This window comes from Ctenopharyngodon idella, chromosome 3 (genome assembly GCF_019924925.1).
Source record: "Ctenopharyngodon idella isolate HZGC_01 chromosome 3, HZGC01, whole genome shotgun sequence".
NCBI lineage: Eukaryota > Metazoa > Chordata > Actinopteri > Cypriniformes > Xenocyprididae > Ctenopharyngodon > Ctenopharyngodon idella.
In genome coordinates, this window is record NC_067222.1 from 3,970,485 (window position 1) to 3,989,522 (window position 19,038).

A 19,038-nucleotide genomic window follows, 5' to 3' on the forward strand; every position below is an offset into this window, starting at 1 on the left:
AAACTCTCTGCACGGGTGGCAACACTGACTTTTTGTTGCTCTCTGTGCGCAGAGGAGCTTGTTGACGGCCGAGACTGCTCCCGCTCAGCAGTCTCGGGGGGATGAGAACGGCGGGGAAGGAAACTTTGGAACGCAGCTTTCTTGTCTCCTGGAACCTTTCGACGACCGATGTAACTGGGTCGCCGAAGAGGCCCGCAGGAGACAGCGGCGCGTCCATAAAGATGTTCTTATCTCTCTCCTTAATGTCTGAGAGGTTGAGCCATAGGTGCCTCTCCGTGGCCACCAGGGCTGCCATAGAACGGCCTATTGACTTGGCCGTCTCCTTGGTGGCACGGAGAGCTAGATCAGTCGCTTTTCTAAGCTCTTGGATGGTCTCAAACGTCGCTTCCCCGCTATTATCAATTTCCCCCAGCAGGTCGGCTTGGTAGGCTTGCAAGATAGACATAGTGTGTAGACAAGCCGCTGCCTGACCCTTCTGCCATATAAGCTTTGCCCACCAGCTTTGATGTTGTCTTTAGTGGTCTGGTGGGCAGCGTCGGGGATTTTAGGGACGACGCGGACTCAGGCGAGAGATAGCTCGCAAGTGTCTCTTCTACACGAGGCATCACCCCATAACCATGGTGTTTCAGCTCCACGATGTTGCTGTATGTTGACGTTTGGGGGCTGAATACACGATACTGAACTGGTCTCTGCCACGACCTCCACACCTCGGTGTGGAGGTCGGGAAAGAACGGCAGTTCCTGACGCTGAGGCAGTGACCGAGCGGGGAGGAAGCGTTCATCCAGCTTGCTTTTAGTTCTTACTTCGCTCCTCTCCGCGGGGCCATTCAATTTTTAATTTATCTACGGCCCTGGTCACCACCTCTAACAGCTCCTCATATGCTGGAGATGAGGATGGCGAGTCCTCCTCTCCAGCCTCGGCGCAGCGTCGACAGTTCCCATGAAAGGGAACCCATGTTTAAGTCCCAGGTATATACACATATAGGCAAAATATTGCTAAATATATTAACGTTTTCAGCTTTTGAGTATAATCTTATTGTATACAATATAAGATTATACTAAAAAGCTGTAAAAAACATTAACACGCTGACAAAGTCGTTAAAAGTTAATAATTACTGATCATTCTGCTTGACCCAGCCCTAACCACAATTTAAAAGAGAAAGGAAAGAATAAAGTCAAAGTACATGTTGTTCTGCTGCATTTCACGAACATGGGCAACTGTCAGATGAAATAAATCTTTGCAGTACTTTACAGCTGATAGACACATATTTGAAGATGCACCTACCGAACTGTGTTTTGATGTCAGTGCTGCTGATGATCTCTCATGGTATGTATATTATGCACAAGATTTACAGACTACAGCAGGCATTACTTCAATCAATCACTCCTTAATAGTTAAATCGAGTTTTAAATAAGTTTTGAATTAAATTATTTAAATGATCATTGTATTTTTGTTAAATCATTATCACAAAAAGTAAAGGAAATAGGCTGAATGAAATAGAACCCTTTTTTTTTCACCACATGCACACGTAAGCATTGTGCACAAACATGCTTGTGCTCGCAGTAGTGGGATTACAAGAAAATATGCACACAACATACAGATTATCCCCCAAAACCTTTCAAAATAGTACTTCTGTGCATTGGTGTAATTTTTTCTTAAAAAGTGGTGGGGACCGTGGCATATATTTACATCGATCTCAATCATTATTCAAGTAGGCTAAAGTATTTTCTTAGCACTCATACTGTGAATCCTACCATATAGAATTCAGAGCAGTATTATCACAACCAAGCATTCCTCAGTGTCATTAAAAAAAAAAAATGTAACATGTCATGGTTATATTTCTATTTATACCATTTTATTTTTTTAACATCTGGATAATGATGAATATTTGTTTAATTCTGCACATCAGAAGATGCATCCACCAAACTGTGTTTTAGTGTCAATGCTGACTGATGGTATAGAATTTACTTTGAAACAAATTTCAGTCAGAAATTGCTAATTAGTTTCACAAATAATTACAAAGGAATGGCAAGTATTACACTGAATATAAACGGGAGACATTAGCACACGTAGTGGAATATACTTTGATAACTTTGAAAAATATTTTTTTCTCTCTCTATGGATTACTTGCAGTTTCACAGTAAAACATAATTTCAGCTAGCCTCTTGCTCTCACACACTCCAAAAAACTTTCTCTACACAAATGTAACTATTCCAAATTTAAATCTATGCAAACATAAACTACAGGTCAGTACTAAAGTGTTTGGACACACTTTACTGATTTTTTGTAACTCTTTTGATATAAAGGCTTCTGCTTTAATTTAATTGCATCTGAGTTCCTTTTTAAAAAAAAAAAAAAACGTTACATTAAGAACATTCTTATGGATTATCTGAAACAGATATAATCTGCACAAAGAAGAAGCCACAAGACATCTGGCATTTTAAATTTCATGTCAGTTTTTTTTTTTTCATAGGTGTCATTCTATGTTGTACTTTGATATTTTTCTCAGGTTATATTTCCTGGTTACCTGATTTTACAAACTGTTTACAACACTGAAATTATCTCTGTCAATGATTCATGAAGTTTTCTTGTGAAGTGTGAAAGCAGAAACTAATTTAATACATGACACATTTGTAAATTGTAAAATTTAATGCATCCAGGGTGTCACAGCCAGCTCATTCCCGACTGTCATATAAAGAGGATCCACATGCAAATGAATAATTTATTTATGCAGAAAATTTTTTATTTCAAAAATATAACGCCATGCCTAGGGATTTAAACAATAAAGACAAAATAATAATCTGACGGGGTGATGAATGTTGATAAATAATAAACAAACTAAAAGAAAACAAGATGGAGCAAAATACTTCTCTGGAGAACATTCCACCAGAGGATGTACTGGCGAGCAGATTATTACAAACTTTTATACTTTCTGCGTATAGCATGTTATAAGTCTGCGTGTCTCTGTGTGAATGAATGTTATGTGAACTTTAATCACTTCGAGCTTTCTTCACCATTTCATTTAGAAGAACATGACAAACCGCCACTTCCGGGTCGAGAACGCTGTGAGTGTCTGTGCTGCCGCTTCGCACCTCGACCATTTGTATGTTTTTGTTTGTATGTTTTTGCTACGCATTTTTTAGTAGTTCTGTTCTGTTCAGATTATTTTTTTATCAGAATTCTGTCTGGATTACTCCATTTCTCACTGCTGAACTGGACCGTTGTCACTATCAAACTTTTGCTGTCTGGCTCTTCAGATGGGTGAGTTACTGCTTTCTCAGTCGGTGCGCTATTCGTTTACTGCTTTCTATCTGGGTGTGTTGTCTCCTATTTAGTCTGCCGTTTTTGGTGAAGTGACGTTCAGGGTCTGGCTAACGTGGTTTTCGCTTGTGATTGGCTCTATTTGCTTGGTACTAACATGCCTCAGGCAAAAGTTTTTCTTTTTCTTTTCCTTTTCTTATCTGCTTTTTATCTCACATCCGTAATGGATATTTACCATCGCAGCTAAGGGCCTTGAATTCCTATAGTGTACACCTGAATTCCGCGTCTTGATTCTATGACGTATGAATGCTGCCGGAGTCTAGGGATTCTCCGGCGCCCACGATATATATACACCACTCATGGCGTGTCTTCAGGAGTACCTTTTGCTCTAAGCCTGATGCCCTTCCATGCATCTGGACTAACCATAGATTGTCGTCCATGGCCAGACAATTGCCTGCCGGCTATACTATGCAGCGCTCTCTAATCTTTCTCACTGATGCCCAGCAACGTACCTCTAACTTGACTTCAATGCATCGTCACTTTGCACTTTTGAACTGTCGATCAATCTCGGACAAAGCCCCTTATCTCAATGAAATTATCACTGACAGTAAGCTTGACATTTTTCTTCTCACTGAAACTTGGCAAGTTCCGGGTGATTTTTTGCAGTTATCAATCTTCTCGCACCTGAAAGATATAAGTATCTGTCCAGACCTCGATATGTACATCAAGGGTTGATAGCTCTTCTATCTCTTCTTCTGACATTGGTATTTCTGATCATAAATTTCTTGATTTTAGCTTAAGTCTGCCTATGCGTAAAAAATACCCTACGACTGTTATATCATACCGCAATCTGAAAGCTATTGATACTTCGTCATTCTGTACCTCTATTGTTTCTACAAACCTCTCTGATGTCTTTGATATTTCTTCTCCCTCCCTGATATTATCTAACTATCACTCCATAATTTCTGAAATCTTACAGGAGCATGCTCCTATTAAGACCAGAAGTGTCCCTTCTTCCCACTCTTCTCCTTGGTATACCCCTGAGCTCCATATTCTTAAGGCTACTGGTAGACAGCTTGAGCGTCTCTACAGAGAAAACAGTCTTACCGTACATTATTTAGCTTTTCTTGATCATCTCAAAATATACAAATCTGCTCTCAACTTGGCTCACTTTAGTTTTGTCTCTGCCACAATTAATAAACCAAGCAACAGGCCAAAAGCATTATTTAATAAGTATATAATAAATAAATAAGCTTACCAAACCTCCACCCCAGGATGCTGTAGCTTCTACTGAGCTTTGCTGTTGCTTTCTGGATCATTTGCTTGAAAAGACCGATGCCGTCCACCAGTGCTTCTCTACTGATCCTACAAAGCTTAGCTATTTACCAATTCTATCCGGTCAGTCCCTGCTCCTACTTCTCTCCTGAAACTTTGCCATTCTTTCATCTCTGCACCTATCTCTCACTTCATCAATACATCTCTTACCTCTGCTTCATTTCCTCTGCCACTCAAAACCGCTGCAGTTACCCCTGTTCTCAAGAAACCCCACCTCAATCCCTCAGTTTTATCTTATTACCGTCCTATTTCAAATTTACCCTTCATTGTTAAATTACTGGAAAATACTGTTGCCTCCCAGCTTCAGTCTTTTCTAGTTGAAATGATCTCTTTGATCCCTTTCAGTCTGGTTTTCGCCCCCTCCATAGTACTGAAACTGCACTTGTAAAGGTAGTGAATGATCTACTACTTTCTGGTGACTCTGGTTCTCTGTCTATACTTCTGCTACTCGACCTCAGCTCTGCCTTCGATACCATCTCCCATGAATTACTTATTTCTCGTCTCTCAGATTTGGGTATTTCTGGTACTGCTCTTTCATGGTTTTCTTCCTATCTCTCTGACAGACAACTCTACATCTCAGTCAAGGATTTTCAATCACCTACTGTCCCCCTGAAGCGAGGTGTTCCCCAGGGATCTGTTCTCGGGCCATTATTATTCATAATCTACATAATACCACTTGGTCAAATCTTACAACGTCATGGTCTTAACTATCACTTTTACGCTGATGACATTCAATTATACTCTATCTGTTTACCTGCTCTACCTGCCCAAACTGACAAAATCTCTGCTTGTGTGAAAGACATAAAAGATTGCCTTAATTTAAATTTTCTGAAGCTTAACATGGACAAAACTGAGATTATTTTCATTGGAACTCCCTCACTCACTAGCAACATTCCTACCAATTTCACCTGTGAGATTGCTGGTTCTCACATCAAATCATCTAGTACTGTTAAAAATGTAGGTGTAATCTTAGACTCCAACCTCTCCTTTCAATCTCATATTACCTCTATCACCAAATCTGCATTCTTTCATTTTCGTCACATTGCCCAACTCCATCCCTTCATCAGTATCTAAGATGCTGAAACTGTCATCCATGCATTTGTCTCATCCTGCCTTGATTACTGTAATGCACTTTTCATTGGTCTACCTGCCAGCTCCATTTCCAGATTACAATACATTCAAAACTCTGCTGCTATAATACTCACCCATACCAAACGTTCTGCTCAAATCACCCCAATTTTGTATGATTTTCACATTTAAAATTCTTCTGCTAGCTTTAAAATCTTTGCATGGCTTGGCTCCCCCTTATCTTTGTAACATGCTCGTCCCCTACACCCCGACTCGCTCACTAAGTTCCTCTGACTCTGGCCTTCTCGTTGTCCCACGGCATCGTCTCTCTTCAATGGGGGGCAGATCATTCAGTGTTTTGTTGCGCCCAAACTCTGGAATTCTCTCTCCCTCTCACTCTGTTGTGCTAGTAATATTTCTGAATTTAAATCATTACTCAAAACTCACTTATTTTCTAAATGTTATGTTTCTGAATTGATGGATTGATTTATTGATTAATTAACTAATAATTCTCTGAATGTTATGTTATGTCTCTTAAGTTCTGTTTTGTATTTTGTTGTGCTTGATTCTATTCTACTGTATGCTGCCCTGTCCATATAATGTTCCTTTACTGTATTTTCTAACTATTGTTTGTCATCATTGTCTACTCTACTTGTATAGTCTCTTCTTTGTTAAATGTACATTGTAAAGCGTCCTTGAGCCCTGGAAAGGTGCTATATAAATAAAACTTATTATTATTATTATTATAAAATAACATGATGATAAGCCTATGTGTAAACTGATATTAGGCCAATATTGTAGATCTACCGTTGTGTTGGGTTTTGCTCAATATGATGTTAAGTGGCAGATCAACGGGCTTGCTGCAGTTGAATATAGTAAGAGACATTTTCTGTCCCAGACGAAACCTAAAATACTATGTAGAGGACGCAAGATCATTTAATAATTATAATATGACCGTGTGGTGAACCTATAAACCTAACTCATATTTAAACAACTATCGATTTTTGTTGCTGGCCAGATAAAATGACAGAGAAAAGAAAAACAGACATAAAATTTTGGTTGTATTATTTGTGTCCCCTTCAAAAATTGCTCTTGAGAAATTTTATGTTTGAGAAAGGGGTTCTGCTATCACATTATCCTTTTCTCGCACATGCTTAATTTCCAGGTGGAAAGGTTGTAAAATGAGACACCATTGCATAATTTGTTGATTTCGATTTCTGATCCAAAAAAGCAAAGGGTTATGATCGGTATAAACAATGATTGGTGCAGCGGCTGACCCCAAGTATACTTCAAAATGTTGTCCAGCCAACACAAGGTCGAGGGCTTCCTTCTTAATGGTTTAATAAACCTGTTGATGATGGTTAAACTTTTATGAAAAGTAACTAACAGGATATTTACCTCGATTTAAATCTTCTTGAAAGAGAACAGAGCTCGCACCGCAAACACTAGCATCAATTGCAAGACAGAATGACTTATCAAAATTTTGAGCGCCCAAAACAGAAGCACTTGCCAAAGAGGCTTTGCAATTGTCTCAAGTTTGCTAACATGTCTCAGACCACTGAAAAATAACTTTCGGACTAAATCAGTCAGAGGTGAAACCATACTAGCAAAGTTCTGATAAAAACTATTATAATAACCTACCATCCAGAGAAACAGATATAATTTACGGCGAGTAGTAGGAGTTGGGAAGCTACATATGGCTTCTACCTTAGCACCAATAGGTTTTACACATCCATTTCTAACTACTTTACTCAAATACATGACAGTTGCCTTTCCAAATGCAGACTTAGCGAGGTTTGTGGTTAAATTTGCCTCTGCTAGGCATAAAAATAGTTCTTATATCTGGCTAAGGTGTTCAAACCAGGATAGGACAACATCATCAAAATACGCCTCATATCCAGACAATACATAAAATGAATGATTTACCAAACGTTGGAAAGTAGTGGGTGTGTTACAAACCCCAAAAGGCATTATCGTGTACTGGTAACAAAGGCAGATGACTCTTTTGTAGTAAAAGGCACCTGCCAATACCTCTTTAGAAGGTTAAACTTACAGTTGTGCACTCGTCAAGGTAAGAAACATGCAGGCTGCCAGCTTTCCATCAATTTTTTGCATAAATTGCTATAATTTTTAAGTAGCCTAAGTGTTCTTACTAGGGCTGAACGATTTTGGAAAATAATCTAATTGTGATTATTTTTTTACCGATATTGTGATTGCAATTTAATATGCAATTATTTTTTAAGTTCTTTATCTTCTGTATTATTCAACAAAGACAAGCATTAAATCATTGTAGGGGTGGGAATCTTTCATCACCTCACGATTTGATTCCGATTCTGGGAGTTGCAGTCTGATTCCAAAATGATTCTTGATCTTTTTTTCTTATTGATTAGTCTTATTAATAAAACTTTCTATTATTAAGAAAAAAAAAAACAACAAAAAAAAAAACATTACAAGCAAAAAACAAACAGTGCTTTCAGTATTTAAGAGTATCCTTTTTCCTTTCAAGAGCTGTTGAGTGATTTTTCTCTTTTTCAGCTTTACTGTTGTCTATGATGAGTGGGAGAGAGTGGGAGATTTAATAAGCTGCATTCACATTAATGCACAGATATCTTTTGAAATATAAGATGTAGTTTGTCCTGTTTGTTTGATCCCCTAAGACATAACTGACTGTGTTTACATTAATTTCGCGTCATTAAAGCATTTTGAGATGCAAGTATATTTAACCACTTAAACGGTGTCGCGCATGACCGAGGACTCTTCGCGTCAGCATTTGAATTTGACATAACGACATAACTGAGGCAGCGTTCAAGGTCCCTGTAATTCAACCCTTCCGAACTTTATTAAAGATTATTTTGTGGATGGATCGAGTGGTGTGTGTGTGTGTGTGTGTGTGTGAGAGAGAGAGAGTGAGAGAGAGAGAGAGAGAGAGAGAGAGAGAGATTGGAAGCAAACAGAATAAGTTTCTAAAGCACACGCAGCGCCATCGCCCACCGCGCATCTGTGGTGAAAAACTAAGCTCAGAGTCATTAGAGAGAGAATCTTTTCTCGCATCACTATTGTATAGTATGAGCAACACAATATTAGATAGATTAAACATAAACTGTGCTTTTCTGTAGGCCAGGCATATGCATAGCGTGCCAAGTTGATGCTTCCTCTGCAGACTGCTTACTCTCGTGTGTCACGTAACGAGCGGGTAATCGCAGCCTTTGTGATTCAAATATTGCGTTTTGTCATATCGCGATATTATCGCAAATGCGATTAATCATTCAGTCTTAGTTCTTACTACACTATTAATGTCTATGTGTCCTCTATACATCTAAGGCTCTCAATAGATTCAGTGGTTGGAGTTGGGTTAATACTCCTTGACAAGTTCTGTTGCTAATTTCTGATTACATTTCTGGCTACATTTATAATCAAAACATATTGATCATTTAATAATTGTTGAAATGCTAAAATGTTTGTTTTCAACTTCCAAATAGGTAATTGATAAATAAATATTTGATTGTTGAATATTGTACCCTAATTGAAGTAGCTGTTTAGTAGGATCTTAATTTTGCATACCATTACATGAATGACTGCCTGACAAATAATATATTTATGATTACCAATCAAATTATTAATTTAGAAACTAGTTGCTATGAATACAGGTGCCATCAGTTGTCTTATGAATGACTTGTTTGTCAATGAGTCAGTGTTGCTGATGCAAAGTAGGCCCTTCGTTACCAAACACCAAATAACTAAACTGTTAAACATAAAACATTAAACCGCTGGTTACTTTAAAACCAACCTTCATCTGGGAGATCACAGGAATATGTAAATATTTTATCTGTTAACTGTTTGCATATGTCAGATTTATTGCATGACTCGGGCAGGGAAAAGCTGTTGCTATCAAACATTGTTTACTTAATCAACTGAGTCAGTGTAATGGTGAAGGGATAGGTCAAAAAGGCCAATTGATGGAAGGTTTGCAAAGAAATTTCATGCTCCCTTGTAAAAGTACTTTTTTAGTATTTTTAAAATACAAAAATACAGTAGTTTATTTTGATACATGGTGTGGTTGCTGTATTTTGATACACTTAAAATTAAGGTATTTGGTATTTTATTTTAAAATACATTTTGATGTATCTTTGCCCAACTTGCCTGTAGATGTATGAAGGCCATATTAATGTTTGTCTGTGGGGGTTGTTTTTATGTTCTCATGTCAAAATAAAGTAAACTAAAGAAGGCTGCTGTATAAGTTCTCACCTAAGACTATGGCACAAGAGACAATTTCACATTCTGTGTACTGATATTTGTTTGTTCCATCGCACCTTAAAAGTGTCTGATGTATTTTAATAATGTTATTTTAACATAATTCTAAATATAGGCTACAGTATGTTTGTTCAGTGAAGAGGGCAGTTTTTGTATATGTTTGATAATTATCTCCTCACCTTACTTTCATGGGCTGTGAAATAGAATTCACCAACAATTGGTTTTGCTGTACTTTTCTAAACCACCGAACTTAATAGAGTGCACACTATGGGGAATCCATGTTGCAGATTTGGCACAATTCTTAGAAGGAAACCTTTAGAGTCTAGAAGCTCATTGTAGCTAAAGACACAAGTTTGTTTTTATGCAAACCAAAGAAAATGTGAGGTATGAATTGAAGCATCCAGTTTGTTTCTGCTAACAGGTGCTGTAAAGGCACAATTTCCAAACACAACTTTTGTGGTTATTTCTCAAAAGTCTTTCAAATATAATTTCTTCGAAGTGATGGTGCTTTATGTAACGTTATGTAATGTAAGTGACAAATCCCATTTGATGTTTGTGCTGGCTACTGTATACAGGCCACCAGGACACCAAACAGACTTTATCAAAGAATTTGCTGATTTTCTATCAGAGTTAGTACTGGCTGTGGATAAAGTCCTTGTTGTTGGTGATTTTAATATCCATGTAGATAATGAAAAAGACTCACTGGGATTGGCATTTACAGACATTCTAAACTCTGTTGGAATTAGACAACACGTGTCAGGACCCACTCATTGTCATAATCATACTTTAGATCTAATATTGTTACATGGAATTGATACTGATGCCGTTGAAATTCTGCAGCAGAGTAATGACATCTTACTCTGTCTTGTACTGTCTGTCTTATCTAGTCTTGTGTATACTACATTTAGCAAAGGCTGCAAAACCGCCTCTCTGCCACAAATATGGTTGAACTATCACTTCTGCCACTAAAGACTGCTTTATAAATAATCTTCCTGATCAGTTTACACAACCCAGCTGGATACACACTGCCTAACTGGAGTTATCTCATTCATAAAGATGATGCATTTACAAAAATAGACACATACTCACAAACATTCCTGCACTAAAGGATTGCGGACGAGCCACCCAATTTATGTCACAGCCAGCTTGTTCCCGACCATCACATAAAGAGAATCCACAAATTGTTTGAATTGCAATATTTTTTTATTTATTCAGAAAATTTATTACAAAGATATAACACCATGTCTAGGGAATTAATCAATAAAGAGAAGATCCAATGGGGTGATGAAGGTTGATGTAAAATAAATAAATAAATGAAAAGAAAACAAGTTGGAGACGTCTCTGGAGAACTACGTTCCACCAGAGGAAGTAGTGAGCAGATTATTAAAAAACTTTTATACTCTGCACCCATTAATTAGCCAATTAACAGTGACATCTCTAGCCAATCACATTCTAATATCATATTGCCCCCAAAAGGTGAAACATGGAAGACAGGGCTGTAATAAGGGGAAAATGTAAACTCAACAATCCTTGTATGAGTAAACAGAATAAATAAGAAAAAAAAAAAAAAAAAATCAAAGTCTTGCCTTAAGCCCGGGATACACTGCATGATTTTTGGCTGTCCCAGGTGAAAGACTGCCATCGTGAAACAACCGTGGCGATTTCTGTGATCGTGGCTCTTAATTGGTGGTCCTATGTCGTACAGTGAGAGAGGTCTTGCGACCAAAGATAGCCTACGATATTTTTCTGACAGTGTCAGAAATTCAGCATGATCATTGCAGTGTGTTTGCTGCTACGTCTACTGACCAGCCTATAAAAATGCGACATGAAATCAGTGCGACATGGTGCTAAAACTTAAAACTGCTTACCTCAAGCTCTTTTCCCTTCTTCTTTCGCCGTTTCCTCTTTTTTTCAGCACACATAAAAACTACAACTGCCAAAGTGTGATTCAACATGGTCTTTTTCTGTTTACCACTAGCGCATGCTGATGACGTTATATTCTTCTATAGAAACTTGTATCATAGCCTACGAGTCAATAGGTGTCATCATCGTACAGTCTACATGTATGTCGTGCCCAAGTTTAATAGATCCATGTCGCACAGTGTGATTTGTAGGATTGCTAAAATCGTGCAGTGTATCCCGGGCTTCATAGTAATGCACCTAAACTTCTTCATCTTAGTAATAATGGTCTTTGTTAGTATGCATTAAGTTATACTCTGAGAAATTTCAAAAACAAGCTTTATTTCATTTGTCTCTGTCTCTTTCTATGGGGAAAAATGTTTCAGGGTTGCTTGTGCATGGTCCCTTTGGTCCTCTTGTTGCTCCTCTGGGATCTTCAGTGGTTTTGCCCTGTTATGTTGATGAATTCTTACCAATGAAGGATCTGGAGGTGGAATGGAGAAGAACAGACTCAGAGACTCTGGTTCATCTGTATCAAGATGGTAAGAGTCGACCAGAGGCCCAGCAGCAGGATTATCATGATAGAGCTCATTTCTTTACTGATCAGATTCAACATGGAAACTTCTCCCTCCATCTGGACAATCTGAGAGCTGAAGATGAGGGACGATACACATGTACAGTATATAGTCAACAGGATTCTGGTAAAACTGTGATCACATTAAAGAGTGCAGGTGGGTAAAAATGAAATAAGTTCTGGTAGAAATTTAATCTATCTGATATTTCACTTTTCACTTATTTTGTTTCAGATCGTTTGCTAGTATCAGGATCAGATGAACCCATATCTGTGTTTGTCGGTGAGGACATCACTCTGAACTGCTCTGTAGACTCTCACATCACACCTGAACACATTGAAGAGGTTTCATGGAAGAAAACAGATGAAGATGAAGATATTCTGGTTCTGCTCTATCAAAACAATGAAACTTTACCAGATTCATCAGATGAGCGATACAGAGACAGAGTTGAGTTTTTCACTGATGAAATCCCCAAAGGAAACTTCTCTCTCAGACTGAAGAATGTCAGAACTGAGGACAAAGGAGTTTACTTGTGTGAAGTGTTTGCTGGAGGACTTTCAGCCAATGCAACTGCAGTATTGGAGCAACTGGGTGAGTCTTAATGGATAACAAAAATATACACAATCATTGAGGCCTAAACAAACACAAGTTATGCGGGTAACACTTTAAAATACTTTAGAATTACATCTGAAGGATTTGGTAATACATAACATGATTAATTACTAGTGGGTTTGGGTTACAATAATCTTCACTTTAGAATTATACATGCATCCTTACATTAAATGTGTCACTCATTTGTTCCTGGGTAGTTTTTCATTAACGAAGAAGCAGTATTCTAAAGAGTTACCAAGTTACAACTCATAAAAAAAACATATCAATCCAAGGCACACAAGTAACCACACACCGACGTATTGTGGCTAATGAGCCTTCATCAGGGGAGTTTTAAATGTTGAAGCTATGATCAAATAAAGGCTTTAATTGAGTGCCTTGGATTGATACACCCAAAGGAGCACAGGGATATGGAATTTAAACTCCAAGTTACATTTAGTTCTTAAGTCATGTTTAGTTTACAGTACTGTGAGTTTGATTACTGTCAGACATTCTTATAACTGATTTTAGTCTGAATGATTGTGTTACAGGTTGTTGTGTTACAGAGATAATGTGTGTTATCTTGCGTGTGTGTGTGTTACTCTGTGTAATAAAGACAATATATATCTGCACAAAAAATGTACTTTTTAGGGTAATATTGAACAACTCTTCACTCTAAAAAAGAAGTTTCAAGTGGTTCCACGCAACTATATTGATTATATTGATTGTATAAATAACAGTTTAGTTGTTTGAACAAAAGAAATTCAAGTAAAGCTTCTTTGAGTAAATACAAATCATTTGAATTTTTCACTGTTACAAAATATTTATATGTGCAGTTTACTTAATAATGTTGTTACGTAAGGTGAACTTGTTTATTGACTTAATTTACCTTATTAAATGAACTGCTTGCCCTACAAAATGTACAAAAAAACAAAAAAAACAAAAACAAAAAAAACTTAAACTCAATTGAATTGAGAGCAGGAATTCCATCCTAAACATGCGTATGAGTCTAAACACAGGTGCCATTCTTCTGCATAATGGTAACCACAAAATTTAAAAAAAACATTGCAGAAACTCCTCTAAATGTCCAACATAACTGAACATTAAACACTAACATAAACTAACAACATATTTCCCTTAACTGAAAAACACATAAAATAACTGTCACGTTTCCGCCCACTGTCTCCTTCCACTCCCCACCAGAGGTCTCTGTTTCTACATTAAGACTTTTTCAGTGCACACACGCAGTCACTTCACTCTGGACTACATTTCCCACAATCCCTCACCTAGGAACCAATCATGCACTCACACCTGTTTCCCATCAGTGACCCGTAATAAGCTGCACTCACACACACACTCATTGCTGAGTATTGTTTAGCCTTTATCCGACCTTGTCTCCGTGTTTCGTTGTCCTTGCCTAGCCTTGCCTTTGTTTTTGACCCTGGACTGTTTTCCTTGTTTTATGATCGTTTGCTGCCTGTCTTGACCATTGCCTGTCTCTTGGATTACTCTTTTGCCTTGCCCTCCTGTATCTGTTTGCTGGTGTTTGACCTCTGCCTGTACGACTATGCTCATTTTAATAAAGCCTGCACGTGGATTCCCAACTCCGTCGTCCAGTTCCCTTCGTTACAATAACACTTTAATCCCTAAATTTACTCTCCTAATGCAGTCCCTTGCAAAGCATGCTGGGAACTACGGATCCACTGCCCAGTTAGTTATGTTAACATTAATTTGTGCGTTTCACTCAGCAAAACAAACACTTATTAAGTAAAGCTGACAATACTCATTTTTAGTAGAAACAACACAGTTAAATTAAGTTAATGTAGTTATGTGAGTTTTTAAGTAATGTGAACAAGGATGGATTGAGTGAAACTAACAACAGTGAAAGTTCATTTTTTTGAGTGTTGTCTTCAGTAACTGATGTCTCTTTCACAGGTTTCTCTGTTTCACACATCATGGTGTTGATTCTCTGTATTTCTGCATCTGGATCTGCACTTCTGCTCTGCTGTCTGATCTACTGCAGGTCACCATATAAAGGTACAAATAATCTTTTCTTTTTCTTTTTTTTTTTTTTTGAGGATTAGGAGAAGGACAAGCCAAGAGATCCAGTATATATTATTTGGAAAATACACAAAAGCTTTTGGAAAGAGTTAATCGTCTAGTGGGGTTTTAGTCCCAATTAGCCAGACTTTCACTATCAACATGATACAGCAATCAGCAGATCTGGATGAACTGATGGAGGAGATTCAACACTGTACAACGTTGCTAAAAAATGGCCAAATTCTGACAATAACGTACCATTTTCCATTAAAGCAGTAATATACTGTAGAAAACAATGCATTCTGTGTATTATTTGTCACTTTCGAGAAAGTAGCCTACAGGAATATTCTGTGAATTAACAGTGCTCAAAGTCGACACTCAGAGGCTGTGTTCCAAATCACACCCTATACCCTTATTCACTATTCCCTACATTAGTTCACTAATATAGTCCACTTGACAGAGTAAATGAAAAGAAGTGAGTGGATTCAGAGACTGATAAACACCTGACAAGCAGAATCACTGAAGGAGTGTGAAACCAGTTTGACATTGTTTCTTTTCTAGAAGTACATAAGATCTTCATGAAAGTTAACAGAGGTTTAGATGTTTTATTGAAAATAATACAGTTTGCAGTCACCATCATGATAATCAGTTTTTGCCTTTGTTGGGCTCTTGACCCTTGACTTTATAACATTAGTTTTTCTCTGACTGCTGTAACTATGTGTTTATAAAGGACATTTGTTTTGGCAAGAGATAGGCAAGAGAGAAAGTTGATCAGGTGTGTTTTGACTGTGTGGTGATGATGCCATAATCATCATGGACTGATCTCTTCCAGGGTCTAATCCTTTTTTGGGTGTTTTTATGTGTATTGGGTGTTTAGTATAGGGAAAACATATAAACTATTAACTATGACTTTTCCTTCAATAAACTCCTAATTTACTGCTTATTAATAGTCAGTGTAACAGACTTTATTTGATTCTGTCATGATGTATTAATTCTGTATGTTCTGGCGCTCGTTGTGTATATGTATGTATATGTATTTTTCCCCTCAGGGCTTGCCGTTTATAGGTTTGTGCATGCGCACTTTTGTACTGGAGTGTCGCGGGTTTTTAAGGCTGGTTGATACATATGTGGCAGAGAATAAAGTGAAGGAAAGTTCTGTTGTTAAACTGTCGTTTATTGTTTTCTTAGGAGTATTTTAGGCGAACCCTGCACGAACGCTTGGTCACATTAGTAAGGTAGTTGTTAAATTCAGATATTGGGTAGGATTAAGAATGCAAAATAAGGTCACGCAGAATAAGGCATTAATATGTGATGAATGATTTAGTAAACAGTTATTTTGAAGGATATTGAAATCATACAGTGCACAAAACATTTTGAACTCCTGCATCACCTCGACACACACAGACATCAACAATCAGCATATAAATCTCAACAATGGTGACAATCAAAAGTTTCATGTCTCAATGCATGCTGGGTTTCAGCATGGTACAAAAATCCCAGCATGCACTGCAGCATGAATAAATAATGAAGCTGAAAGGTCTTTTTTATTGGCACCATTGTTGAGATTCATGTGCTGATTTTTGATATCGGTGTGTGTCTAAATGATGCTGTAGTTCTGTTTTTTTGTGAATGATGTCTTAAAAAAATCCATTATAACTAATTGTTGTTGGAACTCTTGCTGTAGTTTCACAGTGGTGGTAAAGTAAAATGTAAACACTTTAATACTGTAACATTTTTGATAACGGATTGAACACTGGATGAGATCAGTGAATCAAGAGACTACATGAGGATTATGTCATCAATAACACTCTGGGGTAGGCTTGTTTTGCTTTATTTTCTTCTCATAGCAGCAACATTTTTTGTCATACAGATAAAAGTAATACATCAGTTGAAACTACACAATGTCTACTTTTATTTGTGTGCACTCACAGTAAAAACAAAATGTTGTGCTTTTTGCAAAATAAAGAAAACTAACATGATGCTTGATCTGCTGCTCTTTCTCAATAAAGTCCATTCTGATACTAGTTAGAAAATAAGCTATAACTTAGTGAATACTAATCACACAAGCATGGGACATATGTCTAAAGAAATGTTGAAATTTCAGGTTTGGTTCCGAAATGCGTTAAATGCCATTTTTTTTAAAAAAACTGAGTTTCCGCCAAAATCAGTATTGTATCTGGTCGGTATTGAAAAGTCATTTATTAATTTTGCGCAAAATGCGATATCCGTCGTGTTATTCTGTCATGTTTTCTCCCTTTCTTTCCAAAACGCGACAAACGCCTATCTCCGTTCTCTGCAGAATGCGATATATCCACTCAACCAATCACAGCGCACCATTCCACGCACTGTAAACAGTAATGGCGGCGCTCTGAATACACCCGGCATCCTAGTTCCCATTCAGTCGGTCACGTTCGACGTACGTCGGACAGACCGACGAATAGGAATCTCGCTAGAGAGGCCAATCTACTTCGAGTGTAACTACAACGAGCCAATGCACATTGGCATGCAATCATATGCATCAGCTGCTCGCCTCGCAGCGCGTGTATATAACGAGCAGCAGGTGCGTTGCATCTTCAGCTTTTCGCTTCGGAGCCGAACCTCAGGGTTACTACGGAGTGCATCAAACTAGAAAGACGAGCCGTTGCGGGACTTCTCTGTTGTGCAGGCGGACAGCACTGCAGCGGGCCGGTCTCCTTCCTTTGTGTTGCCGAGGAGCAAATTCAGAGCCGTTCTCACGGCTGGTAGAGCGGTGCGCTTGGAGCGCTAAAAAGCTGTTCTGACAGCTGGTGAGACGGTTGTGAGGAGGGAGTGCACACGACAGGCTGCACTACTTCCCTGTCTGTGTTGCTGCGGCTTTTTCCCCTGCGTGCTTCGGCACGTAAAGAGCGAGTCCCTAAAAGAGCTTACACAAGTAGATTCGCGTCTTTTTAAAGATGTCGTTCTACTTGTGTGTTTCTGGATGCGGTCGTTATCTATCACCGCGGGATGGTCACCAACGCTGTATCGCGTGCCTGGGCTTAAGTCACGCTGAAGCGGCGTTTGTGGATGAGTCATGCACCCATTGTGGGAAGATGACCATCTCGGAGTTGCGATCTAGACTCCAGTTCCTGCAAAGGGGCGGAGTCCCGGTGCCGTTGCCTCGTTCCAATCCTCCTCAGAGGGTTGCTGCGGGCAGCGGTGCTGGTGATCTGAGGATCACGGTGAGCGCGCTTCCTTCGGGGAACCAACCCCCTAGGAACCCTCATCCCTCCTGCACTCCGCAGCCAGTAGAGCTGCCGGGGGAGCGCGGTGGACCACCCCAGAGGTGCGTACCATCCGTATCCTTCGGAGCTCCCCAAGATGATAGGATGTCGATCGCTGCATCGGAGGGTGAGCCTGATACTTCGGGGGATGATGATTCGGCGCAGCTGCCTCCTTCAGGAGTGACAACTGTGCCCGATTCGGACCCGGAAATGATGGCTATGCTTGCCCGGGCCGCCAACAGGGTTGGGCTCGTGTGGAATCCTCCACCGTGTCCCGAACCCTCGAGGCTGGACGATTGGTTTCTCGGGGTGGCCAGGGCTGGTTCTCAGCCCCCCACCCCAGTTCCTTTCTTCCCGGAGGTGCATGAAGAACTCACTGGCACATGGACGGCACCTTTTACTGCCCGAAACCGTGTCGGTGGGTCCTCCTCCCTCACCACCCTTGATGGCGGGGCGGCTAAGGGTTATACGCGCATACCCCCTGTGGAACGGGCCGTTGCTATGCAACTGTGCCCTAACTCCACCTGGCGGGGGGAGCCGTCTCTCCCTTCCCGGGCCTGTAAGTACTCGTCGGACCTTACCGGCAAGGCTTATCAGGCCTGTGGGGAAGCCGCCTCTGCCTTGCACGCTATGGCGTTGCTGCAGGTCCATCAGGCCAAGGCACTGAAGGACCTGCACGAGGGTGGTCATGACCCACAAGTTCTTCAGGAGCTTCGGGCCGCGACGGACCTCGCGCTTCGTGCGACGAAGGTCACGGCGCGGTCTGTGGGTCGTGCGATGTC

General features: G+C 39.4%; 1 protein-coding gene across 2 annotated transcripts; it reads left to right on the forward strand.

The window, feature by feature from the left end:
- Window positions 1–1,210: 1,210 nt before the first annotated feature.
- LOC127509349 (butyrophilin-like protein 2) lies at window positions 1,211–16,328 on the forward strand. Of its 2 annotated transcripts, none has more exons than XM_051887986.1 (4): window positions 1,211–1,326; window positions 12,201–12,545; window positions 12,621–12,977; window positions 14,910–16,328. In XM_051887986.1, exons 1-4 carry the CDS (start codon window positions 1,275–1,277, stop codon window positions 15,056–15,058), a joined length of 903 nt encoding a protein of 300 aa, XP_051743946.1. In that variant the 5' UTR covers window positions 1,211–1,274; the 3' UTR covers window positions 15,059–16,328. The 2 variants fall into 2 exon arrangements, with proteins under 2 accessions (XP_051743946.1, XP_051743948.1); XM_051887988.1 differs by having other exon boundaries at window positions 15,059–16,328.
- Window positions 16,329–19,038: the final 2,710 nt, after the last annotated feature.

What these genes read in the sequence shown, in the direction of transcription:
- LOC127509349 (XM_051887986.1), top strand. Translation starts at nt 1,275, where the DNA reads ATGCACCTACCGAACTGTGTTTTGATGTCAGTGCTGCTGATGATCTCT. An exon ending in GCTGCTGATGATCTCTCATG is followed by an intron (nt 1,327 to 12,200) that starts GTATGTATATTA and finishes AAAATGTTTCAG; the next exon opens with GGTTGCTTGTGCATGGTCCC. An exon ending in GATCACATTAAAGAGTGCAG is followed by an intron (nt 12,546 to 12,620) that starts GTGGGTAAAAAT and finishes ATTTTGTTTCAG; the next exon opens with ATCGTTTGCTAGTATCAGGA.